General features: G+C 39.2%; 1 protein-coding gene and 1 long non-coding RNA gene across 4 annotated transcripts in view; one reads left to right on the top strand and one right to left on the bottom strand.

Annotated features, from left to right (window-relative positions):
- Window positions 1–262: 262 nt before the first annotated feature.
- The window catches only part of LOC129561527 (uncharacterized), a 78,033-nt gene continuing 56,734 nt past the window's right edge, over window positions 263–21,561 (bottom strand). The window contains exon 4 of the long non-coding RNA XR_016037401.1: window positions 263–3,859. This is a non-coding gene — a long non-coding RNA (uncharacterized LOC129561527). The remainder of the gene's footprint in view (window positions 3,860–21,561) is intronic.
- The window catches only part of MYOZ2 (myozenin 2), a 41,644-nt gene continuing 30,314 nt past the window's right edge, over window positions 10,232–21,561 (top strand). The window contains exons 1-2 of one of the 3 annotated variants that reach the window (XM_055434153.2): window positions 10,256–10,373; window positions 10,897–10,990. In XM_055434153.2, coding sequence (XP_055290128.1) covers window positions 10,915–10,990 — 76 coding nt within the window. In that variant the 5' untranslated portion in view covers window positions 10,256–10,373; window positions 10,897–10,914. Of the gene's footprint in view, window positions 10,374–10,896; window positions 10,991–21,561 lie in introns of those variants that run through there. The other 2 variants (XM_055434152.2, XM_088836148.1) reach the window with 2 other exon arrangements.

Raw genomic sequence — 21,561 nt, 5'->3', positions numbered from 1 at the left:
ATAAATTCTTGCAGGTGAGGAAACTGTCGAAGAAAATGCTTCTGTAGATGATAGGAAAAATACAGGTTGGCTACAACTGTGAAAGGAAATAGGACAAAGTTCTGGATAAATGCTGGGATTATGCAAGCAAAGGAAAAAAATCATTTGCAGGTTTTGTTTGGCAACTTCTTTCTTAATATTCCTGTATATGAAACTTTCTTTCTTTCCAAGTTCCCAACTCTATTACGTTAGCTTCTGTCCTTGACAAGCTTGGTCACTGGGCTCTGTTTACCTCTCCTGTTATCCCCAGTTTACCTTAAGGCTTAGTTTAAGAGTCTAGAAGGAAATGCTTAAGTAAAACAACAACAACAACAAAATTGCAGAGGAAGACAGGTAAAACACTTGAGCTTGCCTGTAAATGGAATATTTTGATAGAATTGGATCTGATCCTTATTTTGGCAGTGACGTGTGTGGTACACTGGCCAGGAAAGGAAGAAGAGGTCTGCATAGCAAATGGCACGCTTCCATTGTTTATGTTCAGCATTTTAATAACATTAGTATTTGCACAGCTGAAGGAAAGGAAAGCACCCTGAGGATAGACACCATGAGGAACTCTAGAAGTTTGCTAACCAGAAAAACATGAGTTGGGAAAGAGTCATAAATGTTAATAAGCAAAAAGTACCTCAGCCAAGATAAACTTAGTATTGGGATACTAAATTCCAAAGGAATCAATAAAGAGCACAATGAAATGATTATTTTGACAATTCTTAACTCTATTTTAAAATTTTTATCATGAAGGTATCAATACAGAGATATTCAGAGACAGGAAGTTGGAGATTTCTCCACAATATAGTGAAAACACAAAAGGCTTTAAATGAGAGAGAAACACCTTTTAATTTCATCTTTGTAATTTATAAGTATGATACATGGGGGACTTTACTTAATCTCTCAGAACCTCAATTTCCTCATCTGCAAAACAAAAGAAATACCTAGCAAATATAAACTAAAAAAGAAGTTGTAACAGTTCCTTTTACTATTAGTTGGTGCCCTGAGGCCTCTATTTGTCTTGCAATATCTCATTTTAGCCAGTAGGATAATCACCACAGCTTTGCTTATAACTATACTGCCCTTGCTTTGGGCCGGTAGGGAGATCAATTATAAGCTGGATCTTATTGATTATAGGAAAACAGAAACCATGGAATGCATGGCAAGCCAATTAGCTATTAAGGAGAATGCACAGGGGCTTCCCTGGTGCATCAGCTGGTAAAGAATCTGCCTGCAATATGGGAGACCTGGGTTCAATCTGTGGATTGGGAAGATCCCCTGGAGAAGGAAAAGACTATCCACTCCAGAATTCTGGCCTGGAGAATTCCCTGGACTGTATAGTCCATGGGGTCGCAAAGAGTCAGACACGACTGAGCAACTTGGGCTTCCCTGGTAGCTCAGCTGGTTCAAAATCCACCTGCAGTGCTGGAGACTCTGGTTTGATTCCTGGATGTGGAAGATCCGCTGGAGAAGGGATAGGGTACCCACTCCAGTGTTCTTGGGCTTCCCTGGTGGCTCAGCTGGTAAAGAATCCGCCTGCAATGTGGGAGACCTGGGTTCAATCCCTGGGTTGTGAAGATCCCCTGAAGAAGGGAAAGGGAGAAGTCCATGAACTGTATAGACCACTCCTATGCTGCATTCCACAATGTCTAACTGCTGGGCCTGTGGAGTGTTCCCCTCTCATCAGTGGAAGTCTTCCCATGGTGGGCATCTCCACTTCAAGGAAAGGACTTTCTCCAAGTCTGTGAATACCTTCAACTACAACAATCATATGTGATGCCTCTTCTTAATCTGATGACATCTAACAATCCTAAAATGGACTTGTGCAACACTTTTTACCTTAACTGTGGACATAATGTGACTTTTAACTTTGCTGATTGTTCTGTTTTTGCTGTTTGTTCCCTGAATCTGTGACTGTGTGACTGGATTTGTTTCCAGCTACATGAAGGCTTTTAAGTTACAAATGGTTGCTCAAACTCCTGCCACTGTGGCAGCTTCCTCCAACTACTACTTAGGGCCCCTGGATCAGAGACCCTCAACATGAGGGTTAGGAGAACATGTTGCCTCACCAATTTAGGGATGATGCCCTTTTCCCTAGGCAACATAATTCTCCTAAAATAAAAGGAGGTAATGAGAGGGTAACAGATAGGAAGGCTAGGGTTCTCCAAATGGAGGAAATAGGCTGCAAGTGTCAGGCATTTTTTGTCTCTCTGTAAAGCGGCAAGAGGAAACAAACTACAAGTGCCAGATTTTTGGCTTTTCTGAGAGCTCAGTTGGTAAAGAATCCTCCTGCAAGGCAGGAGACCCCGGTTCAATTCCTGGATCAGGAAGACCCCCTGGAGAAGGGAAAGGCTACCCATTCCAGTATTCTGGCCTGAGAATTCCATGGACTGTATAGACCATAGGGTCACAAAGAGTCGGATATGACTGAGAGACTTTGACTTCACTTCACAGGGATTTCTGCAGAAAACAAAGCCCATGCTTCCATAGACAGCCTCATCAGCTGTGAGTTTTTACACATTTTTTTTTTTATCCTTTCAAATAGATTCTTTCCTCCCAGGGTTACCACCATGTCTGAGACCCTGACGGCTGGAAAAGAACTGATCATCATCTTAGATATGTTGTTCAACAAGCCTGGGGGCGCCCTGTTTGAGTTCTGCGTGCATTAATACAGAATTGAGCCTCAGTAATGGTAATGTTTCTTGACTTCCTACTTTTGCATTCCAGTCCCTGATAATGAAAAGGACATCTTTTTTGGGTGTTAGTTCTAAAAGGTCTTGTAGGTCTTCATAGAACCGTCCAACTTCGGCTTCTTCAGCATTGCTGGTTGGGGCATAGGCTTGGATTACTGTAATATTGAATGGTTTGCCTTGGAAACGAACAGAAATCATTCTGTCATTTTTAAGATTGCATCCAAGTACTGCATTTCAGACTCTGTTGTTGACCATGATGGCTACTCCATTTCTTCTAAGGGATTCCTGCCCACAGTAGTAGATATAATGGTCATCTGAGTTAAATTCACCCATTCAAGTCCATTTTAGTTCACTGATTCCTAGAATGTCTATGTTCACTCTTGCCATCTCCTGTTTGACCACTTCCAATTTGCCCTGATTCATGGACCTAACATTCCAGGTTCCTATGCAATATTGCTCTTTACAGCATCAGACCTTGCTTCTATCACCAGTCACATCCACAACTGGGTATTGGTTTTGCTTTGGCTCCATCCCTTCATTCTTTCTGGAGTTATTTCTCCACTGATCTCCAGCAGCATACTGGGCACCTACCGACCTGGGGAATTTCTCATTCAGTAAGTATCCTATCATTTTGCCTTTTGATACTGTTCATGGGGTTCTCAAGGCAAGCATACTGAAGTGGTTTGCCATTCCCTTCTCCAGTGGACCACATTCTGTCAGACCTCTCCACCATGACCCGCCCGTCTTGGGTGGCCCTACACAGCATGGCTTAGTTTCATTGAGTTAGACAGGGCTGTGGTCCATGTGATCAGATCGACTAGTTTCCTGTGATTATGACTTCAGTGTGTCTGCCCTCTGATGCCCCCTCGCAATACCTACCGTCTTATTTGGGTTTCTCTAACCTTGTTCATGGGCTATCTCTTGACTGCTGCTCCAGCAAAGCACAGCCGCTGCACCTTACCTTGGACAAGGGGTATCTCCTCAAGACCGCCCCTCGTGACCTTGAATGTGGAGTAGCTCCTCTTGGCCCTCCTGCGCCCGCGCAGCCACCGCCTCTTGGATGTGGGGTAGCTCCTCTCGGCCGCCGCCCCTGGCCTCGGGCGTGGGTAGCTCTTCATGGCCACGCTTCTGCGAAATTTGGCCTTGGAGGATGGAAAGAAGCAGGGCAAAGGCTAATAGAGTTTTGCCAAGAGAATGCACTGGTCATAGCACCCTCTTCCAACAACACAAGAGAAGACTCTACACATGGACATCACCAGATGGTCAACACCGAAATCAGATTGATTATATTCTTTCCAGCCAAAGATGGAGAAGCTCTATACAGTTAGCAAAAACAAGACCAGAAGCTGACTGTGGCTCAGATCATGAACTCCTTATTGCCAAATTCAGGCTTAAATTGAAGAAAGTAGGGAAAAGCACTAGACCGTTCAGATATGACCTAAATCAAATCCCTTATGATTATACAGTGGAAGTGAGAAATAGATTTAAGGGATTAGATCTGATAGATAGAGTGCCTGATGAACTATGGACAGAGGTTCGTGACATTGTACAGGAGACAGGGACCAATACCATCCCCATGGAAAAGAAATGCAAAAAAGCAAAATGGCTATCAGAGGAGGCCTTACAAATAGCTGTGAAAAGAAGAGAAGTGAAAAGTAAAGGAAAAAAGGAAAGATATAAGCATCTGAATGCAGAGTTCATAAGAATAGCAAGGAGAGATAAGAAAGCCTTCTTCAGTGATCCATGCAAAGAAAGAGAGGAAAACAACAGAATAGGAAAAACAAGAGATCTCTTCAAGAAAATTAGAGATACCAAGGGAACATTTCATGCAAAGATGGGCTCGATAAAGGACAGAAATGGTATGGACCTAACAGAAGCAGAAGATATTAAGAAGAGGTGGCAAGAATACACAGAAGAACTGTACAAAAAAGATCTTCATGACCAAGATAATCACGATGGTGTGATTACTGACCTAGAGCCAGACATCTTGGAATGTGAAGTCAAGTGGGCCTTAGAAAGCATCACTACAAACAAAGCTAGTGGAGGTGATGGAATTCCAGTTGAGCTATTTCAAATCCTGAAAGAGGATGCTGTGAAGGTGCTGCACTCAATATGCCAGCAAATTTGGAAAACTCAGCAGTGGCCACAGGACTGGAAAAGGTCAGTCTTCATTCCAATCCCAAAGAAAGGCAATGCCAAAGAACGCTCAAACTACCGCACAATTGCACTCATCTCACACGCTAGTAAAGTCATGCTCAAAATTCTCCAAGCCAGGCTTCAGCAGTACGTGAACTGTGAACTTCCAGATGTTCAAGCAGGTTTAGAAAAGGCAGAGGCACCAGAGATCAAATTGCCAACATCCGCTGGATCATGGAAAAAGCAAGAGAGTTCCAGAAAAACATCTATTTCTGCTTCATTGACTATGCCAAAGCCTTTGACTGTGTGGATCACAATAAACTGTGGAACATTCTGAAAGAGATGGGAATGCCAGACCACCTGACCTGCCTCTTGAGAAACCTGTATGCAGGTCAGGAAGCAACAGTTAGAACTGGTCATAGAACAACAGACTGGTTCCAAATAGGAAAAGGAGTATGTCAAGGTTGTATATTGTCACCCTGCTTATTAAACTTATATGCAGAGTACATCATGAGGAACGCTGGGCTGGAAGAAACACAGGCTGGAATCAAGATTGCCGGGAGAAATATCAATAACCTCAGATATGCAGATGACACCACCCTTTTGGCAGAAAGTGAAGAACTAAAAGCCTATTGATGAAAATGAAAGAGGAGAGTGAAACGGTTGGCTTGAAGCTCAATATTCAGAAAACAAAGATCATGGCATCTGGTCCCATCACTTCATGGGAAATAGATGGGGAAACAGTGGAAAGAGTGTCAGACTTTCTTTAGCCTCCAAAATCACTGCAGATGCTAACTGCAGCCATGAAATTAAAAGACGCTTACTCCTTGGAAGGAAAGTTATGACCAATCTTGATGGTATATTAAAAAGCAGAGACATTACTTTGCCAACAAAGGTCTGTCTAGTCAAGGCTATGGTTTTTCTCGTGGTCATGTATGGATGTGAGGGTTGGACTGTGAAGAAAGCTGATCGCTGAAGAATGATGCTTTTGAACTGTGGTGCTGGAGAAGACTCTTGAGAGTCCCTTGGACTGCAGGGAGATCCAACCAGTCCATTCTAAAGGAGATCAATCCTGGGTGTTCATTGGAAGGACTGATTCTAAAGCTGAAGCTCCAATACTTGGGCCACCTCATGTGACGAGTTGACTCAGTGGAAAAGACTCTGATGCTGGGAGGGATTGGGGGCGGGAGGAGAAGGGGATGACAGAGAATGAGATGGCTGGATGGCATCACCGACTCTGTGGACATGAGTTTGAGTGAACTCCGGGAGTTGGTGATGGACAGAGAGGCGTGGCGTGCTGTGATTCATGGGGTCGCAAAGAGTCGGACACGACTGAGAGACTGAACTGAACTGAATGGTAATGTGCTGTCTTCCCACCTAGCAGATCGTCAGCCCTCAGATCCTGGGTCCCTTCCCCCTCTCCTGGATCCTGCCTTAATCTCCAAGTGCTCACAGCCACCTAATACAGACCAAAAATGGGACAAGAGAAACACAGAATTAAAAAAAACAAACAAACACCTGTGCTCAGTCAGAGGAAGATCAATGGAGACCTTGTTTACCACTCTAAAAGGGCTCAAGTTTACCTCTGGCTGAACAAGGTTGTCTTTCATGGGTCCTCACGGTGTAGATTTTTGCTGGGTGGTATATAGACAGTAAAATTCACCTTATTTTTTTAAGATTAATTTAATCTTTTAGCAAGTGCTAAAAGAGTTGGAAATGCAACTCTGGCAGGTCCAGAAATGGAAAGAATTTGGTTATAGGGGTGTTGAAAAGCTCCGTCAAGAACTTCTTCCTTAACTAGCCTCCTAAAGCACCGAATTTTACCATTCAGTTCAGTTCAGTTCAGTTCAGTCGCTCAGTCGTGTCCGACTTTCCGCAACCCCATGAATCACAGCACGCCAGGCCTCCCTGTCCATCACCAACTCCCGGAGTTCACTCAAATTCATGTCCACAGAGTCGGTGGTGCCATCCAGCCATCTCATTCTCTGTCGTCCCCGTCTCCTCCTGCCCCTAGTCCCTCCAGCATCAGAGTCTTTTCCAGTGAGTCAACTCGTCGCATGAGGTGGCCAAAGTATTGGAGCTTCAGCTTCAGCATCAGTCCTTCCAATGAACACCCAGGATTGATCTCCTTTAGAATGGACTGGTTGGATCTCCTTACAGTCCAAGCCATTAGAATCCCATTATTTTGCCTAAAATAAAAGATTCTATAATTATCTTTAGCACCAATTAGATCAAAATATTCAGGCCTTGAGGGGACAATAAAGCACTATTTTGTTTAAGTTAGAATTAGGGGGACACTTCAAGGACAGGGATGATGAGTAGGGCCAAAGTAGGTGCTGAGATCCCTGGGGTAGGAGAGACTATTTCCCAGTGTATAGTATGCATAGGTGCGGTGGGGAGACCCAGGGAGGGAGAGAGTCCTGGCTCCAGAGGTGAGGTGGTGTGGCCTGCAGACAATGAAAGATGGTAATATGACAAACTTGAGTGAAGTGTAATCTAGAGCCAGACCTCTGTGTAGATGAAACAGAATTATATTACCTGTGACTTGGTTTAAAATTGAAATGCACTTGTTTTCAGAACGGACCATCTAAAAATGCAGTATAATAACCATTAAAGGTCTTTTTAAAATTTAGCTGTTGTGTCATAAAGCAATCGGATAGTATAACTGTCTTAAAGCTACAATACCAGTGACTAATTCTTTCTTCTTTTCAGGACAAATAATAACTCAAAAACCAGAAAGCTATCAGAGATATGTATAAATGTGTCTAAAATATAAGGCAAAACAATTTTAGGTGTCACTGAGAAATAAAAACAAGTAAGTTATATTCTTCAAAGCTTTTAAAATCTTTTAAAATAAACTCTTTTCATTTTGGAAACCAAAATCAACGTAGTAATTATTGTCTTTTGAGGACACCATTTCAACCTTTACAGTGTATATAACACAAAACTGGGAACATATAAAGGTAACCAAGTAGGAAAACCATGTTTCTCAATATATTTTAAGTTTTTACTGAATAATGCAGGTAACTGTTCAAAGGTTTTAAATCCTTTCATATTGCAGGAACAAAATAGTAAAAGGAAAAATTAACACTCAACTTTTATTAAGTATCAAGAATTTCTAAAGTTGTTACATGTAAAACGCCCACGGTTCTATGTGGTAGATATTGTAACCTTCATTTTACAGATGAAAAAACTAACAGCTTGAGAGACTTGACTAATGTCACACCACTGTAAATGCTAAAGCCAGGAATATACAAGCAGTTGAGAGATCTGGAGAGGAAATTTAAATTCAATGACTTGCTGATTAACTGTTTCTCACTGATATTTACTTAATAACTTCAATGCAAACATTTACTTAGAAACAATTGCAATAGGTTAACTTAAACCTGCCATTTACTACCTTGAACTGTTAAGCCTATGATCAGTCACCTATTTCAGCTGCATCCAAAACAAACCTCTTCCTTGAGTAGCCACCGTCATCTTATAATCAAGTGACTGTTTATTACAATTCTATTTCCCCAAGAGTTTGACATAACAGGAAAAGAATTCCAAACTCATGCCAAACCTTAAACGTATTCTACAATTAATCTCCAAACCACTCATTCATTCATTTAATGAATATTGAATGTCCACCAATATATTAGACACAATTCTTGCTGCTGAAGATTTAAACCCTAAGTCCTTATGAAGTTCATATTTTAATAGGAAAAAGAGATATCAGATAGAGACAGGTTGATAGAAGGATGATAGGTAGATCAACTGATAGAGATAAAATAATGTGGCTATATCCTTGTGGCAAAAACTGAGAGTTGTCACCCAATAATCATTATCGTCTTTGTCAGTAAGTTAAACTCTGAATTTAACTGGGTCCATGGCCACCCAGAATACAATTCACATTTTCCAACGTCTCTTGAGTTGTGTATGGTTATGTGACTAAGTTCTGCCAAAGGGATGTAAATAAAAGAGATTTGAGCCATATCAGGCTATGTTTGAAGGATATCATTCCTTTTTATTTTTCCCGTTGGCTGAAATAAGAGCATGCTGACTAGAGCTGAAACAGTAATTTAGGCCCAAGGATCTTCATTTTGGGGACAAGGGAGCAAGAAGTTAGAGGTGACTGAGCCCCTGATAATTATGTCAATCACATCAACCCTAGATTATTTATCTCTGGGAAAAGTTCATGTGTAAGAAAAACAGATTTCCATCTTTTTGTAATTTCTGTTTTTAGGGTTCTCTGTCACACGCATTAGAATTTAATCTAAAATAATACAAAAATATTTTAAAGATAAAGCAGAGTAAGGGACGAGAGTGTGGCACTGTGTAGTGCTTCACACTGAGGGTGATTAGCGGGTGACTGAGGAAGGACTCTGAGGACTCGATAGTTGGGAGGAGTTCTGAATGCATAAGCCAAGTGGGAGCAGGAGAGCGTATTTCAGGAAGTTCCGTCCGTCCCGTCGCTCAGCCGTGTCCAACTCTGTGCGACCCCGTGGACTGTAACCTACCAGGCTTCTCCGTCCATGGGATTCTCCAGGCAAGAATACTGGAGTGGGTTACCGTTTCCTTCTCCAGGGGATCTTCCCGACCCAGGGATCGAACCCGGTGAAGGCAGACGCTTTAACCTCTGAGCCACCAGGGAAGCCCATTTCAGGAAGTGGGACACAGTAAAAGAAAAAGGATACAGGAGGAACATGCTTCTGTGTTCAAAGATCAGCAAGGTGGCCAAGATGGCCTACTTTCTCAACTTCTTATCCTGATCCTCAAACAGGAATACTTGACTCCAGACCTTGAAGAGATCAGGCAACTTTGCAGGCATTGTTCTCTACAGGGTCTCTTCAGGAAGACTCATGACTCAGGTATGAGTCTAAACTTTTACTCAGATAGATTCGAGGCTTAACCTTTAATGCCCATTATAAAAATCTTCTCCACTTCACCCAAACATTACCCATTTTTCTGAAGTTAGCATAGGTTCTCACTCTTGCTTAAGGGGTGGCATTATTTAAGGGATATCTCTGCCCCATATTGCTTTATTTCTTCTTGAAACTCCTCAGACACTATTGTCAGTGCTTTCACTTTGTTAATAATCCATCATTCTGTTCTAATTCAAGTACGTATCTTTTGCCACCTCGATTAAGATGAAATGTAAGAGTTATATCTTCAAAAGTTTAAAAAAATCTCTTTTGGCTACTAGCTCTTCAAACAGAAGGTGCTCCATAGAAACCTTCTGTATGTTCATTCAACCGTCTCACAAGATAGAAACACAATGGAGAGAACCTAATCTTTCTTGATTCCTCCCTTTTGCCAGGAAGATATGAGTAGCTGAAGTATTTGGTGCTATATATAGTCACTTGATGTCAGCTGGATGCCAGTCTCTTCAGAAAGGCTCACTGTCCAGTTTGAGTCAGAACTAGGGACCATGCCGTCCCAGGCTCAAGGATAAAAACCATCGGGCCCAAGTGCCATCCATACTCCATCTCCAGTCTTTCCTCCACAAATTGGGATTCCTCCTTCCTGAAAAGCAAGGTGAGTATATTGTTTCCTAAAATGTTGTATTAGTCAATTGTCCAAGGAAGTTCAGAGCTGTGACTCATTAGTGGGCTTTCTTTGCTTTAAAGGACAGCTGTTGATGCCAATATTAAAATGCTACCACCAAAGAGTTCTGATTTAATCTGGTGTCCTGTCTTCATTCTTACAGTTTGCTGGAACTGAAGGCCAGTAAGGAAGAAATGACAGGTTAAAATAAACTGTGAAAGTGAGAGAGGAAGGGGAAAGGAAGGCTAGCTCTTTCATTGCTTCTCATTGCCCAATAATGATTGTACTAGTATATAGATAAGATGTCCTGAAACTCTGAGAATCAGCCTCTGTTCACTGTGACATTGCCTGTCAATGAATAGCATACTCTGTCACCAAACAAGGAATGGTATTAAAGCCTTTCAGAGGAAAGCAATAATGAAGAACAAAGATGTTCTCCTTCAAAAGGATGATTATAAAATATTCCAAATGAGTTCTTCACATTGCCTCAATAATGTTCCTTTATTTTTAACAGGGAACAAAAAAAAAAATCATGCTATCACATAATACCATGGTGAAGCAGAGGAAACAGCAAGCATCAGCCATCATGAAGGAAATCCATGGAAATGGTATCAATGACAATCCTTCATAGTATTAACACAGCTCAGCACTAATGTAGACTTTTCCTGATGTTATTTAATATCCTATAGTTTACTTTCTTTAAGTTCTTGCTATTCTGTCATAACAAACCTGTAGCTCTAAGGGGTGTGGAAAAGCCTATGGTAACTAATCCTTTTGTAGTCATCCTTTCTCATTTGAAAGCTATTTTCAGATGAACAACTGTTCTAAAAGAATGAAGCAATCTGACAGCTGATGTACATTCTGCTTGGCTTGCCTTTCACACTTCACATTATAAGTTAATATCGCCACTCTCAGATCATTTATTTTTTTCTTTTTCTGTTTTTTTTCAGACAGGTCTCATGAAATCTTGTGTTCGTTGTCCATCCCACAGATCTATATTGATTTTTTTTTAACCATAAATTACATAAATTATTCAAAATCTGTTCTACTATCCCTTTAGGGAAAAAAAATGTTGTTAAATTAGAATTCATATTAATTGTGAACTTCTTTAACACTGAAATAAGTCTTCATATTTAGTAACTGATTTACCAAGATATTTTGTGTGGAAATCTACCACTTATAATTTCTAGGAAAATACAGATTTCCTGTAGTCTCAAAACATACAACTCAAAAAATTTTTAACATAAGATGCAAGATGATACATCACTCTCTTCTTTAAGTTCTAGTAAAAATTCTAGAAACTGGTACTTTATATATTGCATTTTGATTGTTGTAATGGAAATTCAACTTTGACTAAAAGAATAAAAGAAATTGAGCAAAGTATATTGTCAATTTTAGAAGCAAATAAGTAGAATATCTAGATTCCTTTAAGGGCTGATTTGAGCCATTCCAGAATGTATCAGTGGAGTTTTCAGGGCATCTCCTTACTTCCCTTCTATTGACAAGGAATATGACCTTTTACCTGAACAATACTGAAACCTAGAGAAATGAGATCTGGTGAAGGCACCTGGGATCAGGCATAAGGGTAGAATTTTCTTCTCTCTCTTTTTTAAACTTGTATTGGAATATAGTTGATTTACAGTGCTGTGTTAGTTTCAGGTGTACAAAGCATAGCATTTTCATACTTCACCTTCCATAATGCGAGCTGAATAGAACCAATCAGAGATTGTGTTAGATGCTTCCCTCATAATGTAGTCATATTTAAGGATTCTGTTATTAAGTTTTGTTTTCATTTTCTGTAATACAAAATCACCATACTGGATTCAACTTAGTCCTGTGTTTTATCATTTTGAGTTAGCTTGCAATAAAGTGAAGATAATTCTGAATCAGACCCCAGAACTAAATTTGTACCAATGTAAGGTTCCAAAATTCATGCTTCTTTTCATTTTTTATGCTTCTTTGTATCTCCCGCTTCATGTAGTTAACTTGAAATTGTTTTAACAGCTTCCTTGATCAGTAAGGCAAAAATCAGATAACCATTTGAGTTTGTGACTAAACTTACTTACCTTCAAACTAGGCTTGGGATAAATTATAATTTTCTAATTATGTTATAATCATAAATCAATCCATTATTTTAATTTATTCCCAGTTTAAATCATGTGTTGAATTCTACTCTATTACTGATATAGACCTATAAAGAGTATCTTTTTCTTTTTTTGTAACATAACTTTTAAAATGAAATATAAAGAAAAAATACAATTATATCTCAAGGGATAAAAAAATTCTCAAAACTACTATCTCACCACCAACAGGTCCTGGCCATGTAAAGTCTGCTAAAGCCTCCCTCCCAAATCACGGGTAGATTTCCAGTCCCTTAAGTAGAGTCACATGCTCTGCCTTAGTTTGGAGGTCAAGTACTACAGATAACACACGGATAATCGCAGACTCTTTCTTAACTCATCTCAACTGAAATAGCTGTAGTACTTTAGGAAGTAATTTAAATAATCTCCCTCTTTTATTTCCTCTGACATATTAAATGGAACTTTACTATTGGTCTAGGTCATACTGTTTAGAGATGTGGAATTAGAGGGGCATCATTTTTCCTAAGGAGGCAGAAATGAGACATGGACTGCACAGAAAACTTTTTAGGGACAATCATCCAAATTTTCAAACACTTCACACCAGTGAAAACCTGGACAATGTATGATGAAGCATACAACAGTCTTGATCTTAATTCTAAGACTAAATAAGTAAAATTTAGACTGAATTGTCCTTTATAAAAATGATCAGAGACGTTCTTCTCCCAGTCTGCGTTCTTCTTCCATTCCCTCCTCCCCTTGTGCATCAAGATACTTTTTTTTGCAGTATTATAATTAATTTATTTTTTATATTACTTTTCAAAAACATATAGCCAGGAGGAGAATGAAATGTGACAATGAGATGGCTAAATGAGTTGCTTTCTAAACCTGAACTAGAAGTTCAGCCCGGTTCTTGTTGTGGGGAGAGAGACTATAGTTAGTGAGCCTTGAGATCCGTCAAGAGAAAAATACTAGAATCAAAAGAAGAGTTTTTCATCACAGCATTCATTTAATCTGAAGGAGAAATAACCTCAAAGAATCACTGACAAATCCTATCCATACAGACTAGAATACATTGAACTGGATTGCCTGAGTAAAAATGAAGATGACTCCCCGCCTCTAACAAACCCCAAACTGTTCACTCATTACGAAGCCATCATGATTTGGTGTCAAATTATGTACCAGAAGCAAATATACTACACTCTCAAAAGTAATTAATAGAAAGTATCCCTTAATACTAAGGCAGACCATCCTCATCATATCATGATCATCATCATCATGGTCATCATTATCAGTATCAGAAGTGTTAGAGCTGATGGTAGTAACTGTTTTGTGCTACGGCTGTGATACAAAACCTGTAAGTATTAAACAGAAATATCAGAGCCACGCTGTCACCATCTAACAAGTGCTATTCTAAAAGACAAAAACACAGAAATATTTTGCCATTATTGGTGCATGAATTAGTTATGGAGGCAAGAAAAGATGGCTTATCATGGTGGGTAATGCCCACCAGTCCTGTGGTATTTACTCCTGAAGGTGTACCCATTCTCCAATGGTGATCATGTTTCTCTCTCAGGAACTCATTTGAGACCCAGCAAGGGTAGGGGGTGGGATAAATGAATAGGAAGCAATAAGTCGATAGAGAAAGAGAAGGGGGAGTGAGAGTGGAAGAAGGAGAGGCACACTAGAACAACTGGCATCTGTCAGAAATGGTGGGGAAAAGGAATAGGAATTAAAATTATGTAAGGACTGGGAGTATGCTGGCCCCTGATTTAAGCACAAATACACTTAAGAAGAAGAGCTTTCAGAAATAGAAAGACTACTGTTTCAGTCACCCTACAGTTTTCTCACTTGGGTTTTGTGAGGGCTTTTTTGGTATGTTTTTTGTTTGTTTTTTTCCCTCATGACTGGTGAACAGCTGGTGAACAGTAACAGTACACAGAAGAAGACTGAGAAGATTTTTTTTTGTAATTTCAGGAAAAGAGGTTAGTCTGTGGTCTGAAAACAGGAAGCCAGGTTCTAAATGGAGTGCTGTTGTTGATATGGTACAAGGAGCCCTGAGTTCCAGACCAGACATCTAATTCCTCACCTGAAACTGAAGAGGTTGGGTTTGCTGAGACACCTATTTCTAAAATTTCATGACTCTAATGTACTGAGCTATGTGTATTTGAGTTTCCCCACTAATAGCAAAGGCAAGGATAATATTGACACAAACTGCAGGGACACTTTGAAAAACATAATCATGGTGTCTTAACTTTCAGATGAAAGATTATGTGAGGACCCCTTCTACTTTTCCTATACAAGCATATCTCAAACTGTAATTGATCAAGTTACCAGTATAAAAGTGAGGACACAAGGAAGGCCTTAAATACCACAGATCAAATGTAAAAAGTCTGGAGGAGAAAAAGAACTTACCCTAATGCTTCAAGGTACAAGTTTGAGAGTTTTCTTTGGTTTAAAACTTCATATTAGCATTCTCAAAACCCCGAAAAAAATCATGCTTTATTTTGAAAATCAGTGTGCAGTAATATGTTGTAAAATTGTGGATATTTCTAAACCTGCCATAGATTTCTAAACCTCTAATAACGCCCTCCAGAAAAGTAGCAGCACAGAACCAGGCTAAATTCCAGTTTATACTGAAGTGGAAATGATAATGTTTAATTATTGCCATAATTTCATCATTCTAATTTCTTTATTGTCTTTTTCACTCTAACATACTCTAGATATACATCCTATAAACAGTTCTGGTTGAATTACTAGTTTGTGTAATTCAATTTGCATAGTTCAATATATTAGTAATCTAATTTTTTAAATGTTTATAGATTGACACAGTTTATGAGTGGCAATACTTTTAACAGTAAAGTTTTGAAAACTTTATAGTTTAGAACTCAAATCAAGGCAAAGAGATATGAAGTAGGAAAATACAGACTCCCAGATGAGTTTCAAAATAAACTTTTTTCATGTAGAGAAAACTATTAGAAATTACTAGTAAACTTTTAATCAAATGTAGACTTTTAAAGCACTATTCAAAATCAGTCTGGACTACTAACTTTTTTTATATAACATGTATATATGCATATTTCAGTATGCAATGATGTATATTTATGGATTATTATTCAGTGCACATAGTTTAACTGTAAGCAGGCCAAAGAGTCCTGTGTAAATGCAGAGATCTCTTGGCTTCAAGCAGGCTTTTAAGTAAATTGATAGGACCACTCTCAAGTAAATCAGTTTCAATTATCTCCCCTTCTGTGGCTTTGCCCATTCTACCAGAATTTCCAACTGCTAGTGAATCGTAGGGAAACAGTTTTAAAAGATTTTTGTCTTACTACAATTATTGGAGTATCTTTATAAACTGTGAATTGGACTCACTGATCTAACTAAATATAAAACACTGGCAGGATCAAATTTTCAAAATAAAAACACAGAACTACCTGTGCATCCATAAATCCTTGCTGACTAAGTTTCAGAATGTTAACCTATGAAATAAATGTGAAAAAAAGAATGTTTTCTTTTGGAGGAATTTAGATCCAAGTTCTGCTCATAAGACTACATATTGAAGAAAGGTTTGAAAAAGAAATAGATCACATTTTCAAAGGCCACTGATACTCTCCCACCAATATGCATTTTTTCACTTGGTTTCCAGTACTCATAGTAATGTGGCTGAAGTGGAAGGAAAGCACACCCAAAAATCAAAAGTTTGAACTACTTAATGTAAGATTTTAAATCTTAATCTAACTAGAAAAAAAAGCATCTGATAAAGAATATTAGTTACAATTATTTAATGTCTCCAGTAGATTGAAAAATGTGGAGTTTTTTGTGGAAATTAATTTTCTTATGGTCAACACCCTATTAAGGTATATTTTAATATTTTTTATAATTGGATATTTACTCCAAAATAACCACTAATTTTTTAAAAATAGTAGCAAGCTATAATGGATTAAGTCCTATAAGATCTTTAAAGAATAAATGGAAAATTCTGGATCACTATGAATGACATCAACAGGAAAGTATGTCTAGCAATATTATTTTCAATAGATGATCTAATGCCACAAAGACAACCTTCTAATCCATCAGGGCAAGGATATGAACCCTGAATAAGTTATATCATTTATCAGGCATCCAGATTAAACACACTGTTAAGACCCTGCACAGAGGTTTGCAATAAAGGGCAGGGAACAGCTGAACTTGGATTCTATCTGCTCAGTTGAGAGAATTCTTCACTCTGAAAGTTTAAATAAATGAGTGTTCATACGTTAGATTACCCAACTCACAGATGGTCTGGAACTCGAGCTCCAGTGACATCATAAACTCAACTACTGGAAAGGAAGGGGAAAAAAACCTTGGAAAATTTGGTTTATGTCTTTTATTGTTTATGCAAAACATGTTGACTTAAAATGTTCCTATGTCTATTAGTATGCTAGTGGATATTTAACTGGTTTTTTTAGGTGGGGAATGCCTCAGTTTGTAGAGTTTGCAAAACTCTCTTGCTATGAACAAGTTTGAGCTACCATCAAGGAGAAACTGAATGCCGAGTTGGGAAGAGATGTGTAGTTCAGTTCAGTTCAGTCGCTTAGTCGTGTCTGACTCTTTGTGACCCCATGAATCACAGCACGCCAGGCCTCCCTGTCCATCACCAACTCCTGGAGTTCACTCAAACTCATGTCCATCGAGTAGGTGATGCCATCCAGCCATCTCATTCTCGGTCGTCCCCTTCTCCTCCCGCCCCCAACCTTTCCCAGCATCAGAGTCTTTTCCAGTGAGTCAACTCATCGCATGAGGTGGCCAAAGTATTGCAGTTTCAGCTTTAGCATCAGTCCTTCCAATGAACACCCAGGATTGATCTCCTTTAGAATGGACTGGTTGGATCTCCTTGCAGTCCAAGGGACTCTCAAGAGTCTTCTCCAGTACCACAGTTCAAAATCATCAATTCCTCAGCGATCAGCTTTCCTCACAGTCCAACTCTCACATCCATACATGACCACTGGAAAAACTGTAGCCTTGACTAGATGGACCTTTGTTGGCAAAGTAATGTCTCTGCTTTTTAATATACTATCTAGGTTGGTCATAACTTTCCTTCCAAGGAGTAAGCGTCTTTTAATTTAATGGCTGCAATTAGCATCCACAGTGATTTTGGAGCCCCCAAAAATCTAATTATTAAGTTTATATAATTTAATTTTAATAGTGGCTATGTTCACTGACTTTAACTACTAGCTCACAGAATTTCTGAAAATTTATTGACTGACTCTTGTGAGCCAGGACAAGCCTGCTTCAGACACCAGAAGACTTCTCATGAAGTTATCTCATCCCAGAGATCCACAGTACCTTCAGATGGTCACTCAAAGCCAATGAACTCCTTGTCTGTTACTTATAGAGTAAGAGAGATAATTTAGGCTTAAAGAAAGTAAGTATGAAGAATAAGAAAAGAAAGTTGAGAGTTGGTCAATTATGTCTGCCTTCTTTTCTTCTTTCCTTTTTGTCCCTTATTTCTCTATTGTGGTATAAATTTACTGTAATAATGGATTGCACTAGCTGATTATTGAGGGTAGGTAAGTTTCTCATGGCTCTTGCTATACAGCTGCTTGCAGCAGCTTGAGTGATGATTATTGTGTTTTGCTAAAAAGGAGTGAATATTTCTTATGAGTCCAAACAAGTCTGGCCAGAGGTATAGTTTATACCTCTGCTCTTTTTTCCCTTTCTTCTTCGAGACTCCCACTGATGGGCTTCTTGGCTATCCTTCTTTACTCTTTCTTGTGATTCCAATCTTAATAAACTTTTTGGACCTATATCAGTGAGATGAAGATCTGAAGAGAATGACCATATCAGTTAGCATGCCTTTTTAGTTGAAAATAGCAGAAAATCAGAAACCAACTAGATTGAAAAATAAAGGGAATTTACTACCTAATATAACTGAAAAGTTCAGAGGTGATTCAGTAAATCTTCATCTGGCAGCTCAAGTATGCTATTAAGGACCAGTTTCTTTCTCCGCCTCTGCTCTGATTTCCTTGGGGTAAGCTTCACCTCATGTCTAACTCTATCATTTTATCAAGTACATATCAACAGTTTGCGGGACAATATGCATCCATGCTTATATGTAGCAGGAAAAGAAAATATCTTTGGCACAGTGTACACAAACTCTGATGCTAGGAAAGGTTGGGGGCGGGAGAAGAAGGGGACGACAGAGAATGAGATGGCTGGATGGCATCACTGACTCTGTGGACATGAGTTTGAGTGAACTCCGGGAGTTGGTGATGGACAGGGAGGCCTGGCGTGCTGTGATTCATGGGGTCGCGGAGAGTCGGACACGACTGAGAGACTGAACTGAACCAACTGAACTGAACACAAAGAAAAGTCCTGGTATTTTCTCTGACTGGCCTAGGTCGTCACACACCTGTTCGTGTATCAATCACAAAGGTAATAATTCCTGTCAAATATACCTCAGAGGACTACTGTAAATCTAAGGGGCCAGAGTGATAGGATTCACCTAGGCCATGTGGTTATTTCAGAAACATTGGTGTAATCAGCTAATACTGGTGGTCATTAAGAAGAGGAAAATGAGAGAAAAGTTTTCTCAAATCCTTGTCTTGGAGTCCCCAAATTAAACTTATGCCATAGCTTGAAATTTAGAACTTTTAGAAAATAATAATACGTTATTTCCTTTTTCTAGAGTCTTTATTTTCATTTAACTGTTTATAATGACTCAAACTGGTAAAGGGAAGAAAGAGAAAAGCTGCATCCTTGTTTTGGTTTCCTTATGGAAAAACTTTATAGCATTAATTGTAAGGAGAAAGATTCCATTACAGTTAAGTCCCCTACATATGGACTGTCAGGTTGCAAGCTTTCAAAGATGCCTGTATGCCAGCTCTTGTACTGTACTACTGTACTTTTCAAGGTACTGTAAGATTATAAATGTTTTTTGGTGTGTTTTTTATGTATTATTTGTGTGAAATTATTACAGTATGGTGCTATATGGCTGATTGTGTTAGTTGGGTACCTAGGCTAACTTCGTTGAACTTTACGAATGCACTCTTTGAATGGAACTCTTTCACATATAGGGGACATACTGTACTATAAAGACTGTCATCTTTGCATTTTCTAGTGGTTGCCTGGTTTGGGGCATTTTTTAGTTCCTGAAAATGTCCCAGTTGAAAGGTTTTTCAGGAAAAATCTAAATTTGTTTAAAAACATTAATTTTAATATATAATTGTTAAACAGAATGTGTATTCCTATGGATTTCAATTTTCTGTAACACTTTTTATCTTCTCTGACTTGCATTGCTAATTGAATTCTTTCAAGAAGCATTTAAAGGAGATTTCCCCTCCACCCCCTAGAATTGTGAATTGAAGTGAAAGTAGCTCAGTCATATCCAAACTCTTTGCCCCCATGGACTATAGCCCACGGAACTAACTAGGCCAGAATACTGAAGTGGGTAGCCTTTCCCTTCTCCAGTTTTTCCCAACCCAGGATCGAACCCAGGTCTCCCACACTGCAGGTGGATTCTTTACCAGCTGAGCCACAAGGAAAGCCCAAGAATACTGGAGTGGGTAGCCTATCCCTTCTCCAGGGAATCTTCTGGACCCAGGAATTGAACCGGCTTCTCCTGCATTGCAGGTGGAGAATCAACTGAGCTATCAGAGAAGCCCTAATATTGTACCAAATTACTATAAGCAATACTGTGGCTTTTCTATCATTTGTGATCTAAAGGGAACTTATTTTGATTCCGGAATCAAAAAGCTGAAATAGTTCACTCCTGTCATACTTTCTAGAATACTGAGGGATATAGACACACCGAAAAATAACCCAGTTCCTCCTTCCATGTTGCAGGCACACAGTAACAGAAACTCCAAACACTTGCAAATAAAAAGAAGTGAATATTCCTTGCAGAACTTAGAGAGCTGGCAAACAAGCCCAAGGAAACTATAAAATAGTCTCACTCACTCTGCTGTTGACCCTCATTCCTCTTCCATAAGCCATCCCCAGGGACTGTAAAGCACAGAATTTCTTTTTTTCCCATCTTAACAGACAATGCCATTCTGCAGGAAGTGCTATGAAAAAATTTTAAATTGAACATGTTAATTAGAATAGACTTAATTTTTTGGAGCAGTTTACAGAAAAATTGAACAGAAAGCATAGTACAGTGTTCTTTTTTTTTTTATGTTGCTTTTTTTTTATTTTATTGGAGGCAAATTACCTTACATTAATATATTGGTTGGTTTTGCCATACATTGACATGAATCCGCCCCGGGTGTACATGTGTTCTCTTTCTTGAACCCCTCTCCCACCTCCCTCTTCCCCATATCCTCCCTCCATGTCATCCCCGTGCACCAGTTTCAGTTTACAGAAAAACTGAACAGAAAGCATAGTACAGTGTTCTTATATATCCTTCTTCTTCCAATATATAGTCTCTCCTATTATTGACATCTTAGTGTATTATATTTGCTGTGATTGATGAATCAATATTGATATAGTATTATTAATTGAAGTCCATAGTTTACGTCAGGGTTCACACTGGCTTATATTGTTCAATGGGTTTCCATGAATGCACACTGTCATGTACCTGCCATTATAATATCATACAGAACAGTCTCCCTGACCTAAAAGTCCTCTGTGCTCAACATCTTCATCTGCACTCCCTCCCCACAGGTGCTTGACAACCACTGATTCTTTTCCTTTTTTACAAAGTTGTGTTTTTTCCAGAATGTCATATAGTTGGAGTCACACAGTAAACCATTACCTACTGGCTTCTTTCACTTAGCAATATACATTTAAGGATCCTTCATGTCTTTTCATGGCTTGATAGCTCTTAATTAAACTTTTGATTTTGAGATAAAAGTTTACATGCAGCTGTAAGAATGAATAGGCTCCCCACTTGGCTCAGTGGTAAAGAATCCGCCTGCCAATGCAGGAGACAAGAGTTTGATCCCTGCGTCAGGAAGATTTGCTGGAGAAGGGAATGGCTACCCAATACAATATTCTTGCTTGGAGAATTCCATGGACACAGGAGCCTGACAGGCTATAGTCCGTGGGGTGGCAAAAAATTGGACACAACTGAGCTGAGTGACTGAGTACAGATGGGTGTAAGAATACAGAGAAACCCAGTA

The sequence above is a fragment of the Moschus berezovskii genome, chromosome 5 (genome assembly GCF_049115385.1).
Source record: "Moschus berezovskii isolate FMDL1 chromosome 5, NW_MosBer_1.0, whole genome shotgun sequence".
In the NCBI taxonomy this organism is placed as follows: Eukaryota; Metazoa; Chordata; class Mammalia; order Artiodactyla; family Moschidae; genus Moschus; species Moschus berezovskii.
Note: the sequence above shows the minus strand (reverse complement) of the source record. Positions and strands in the feature narration are given on the sequence as shown.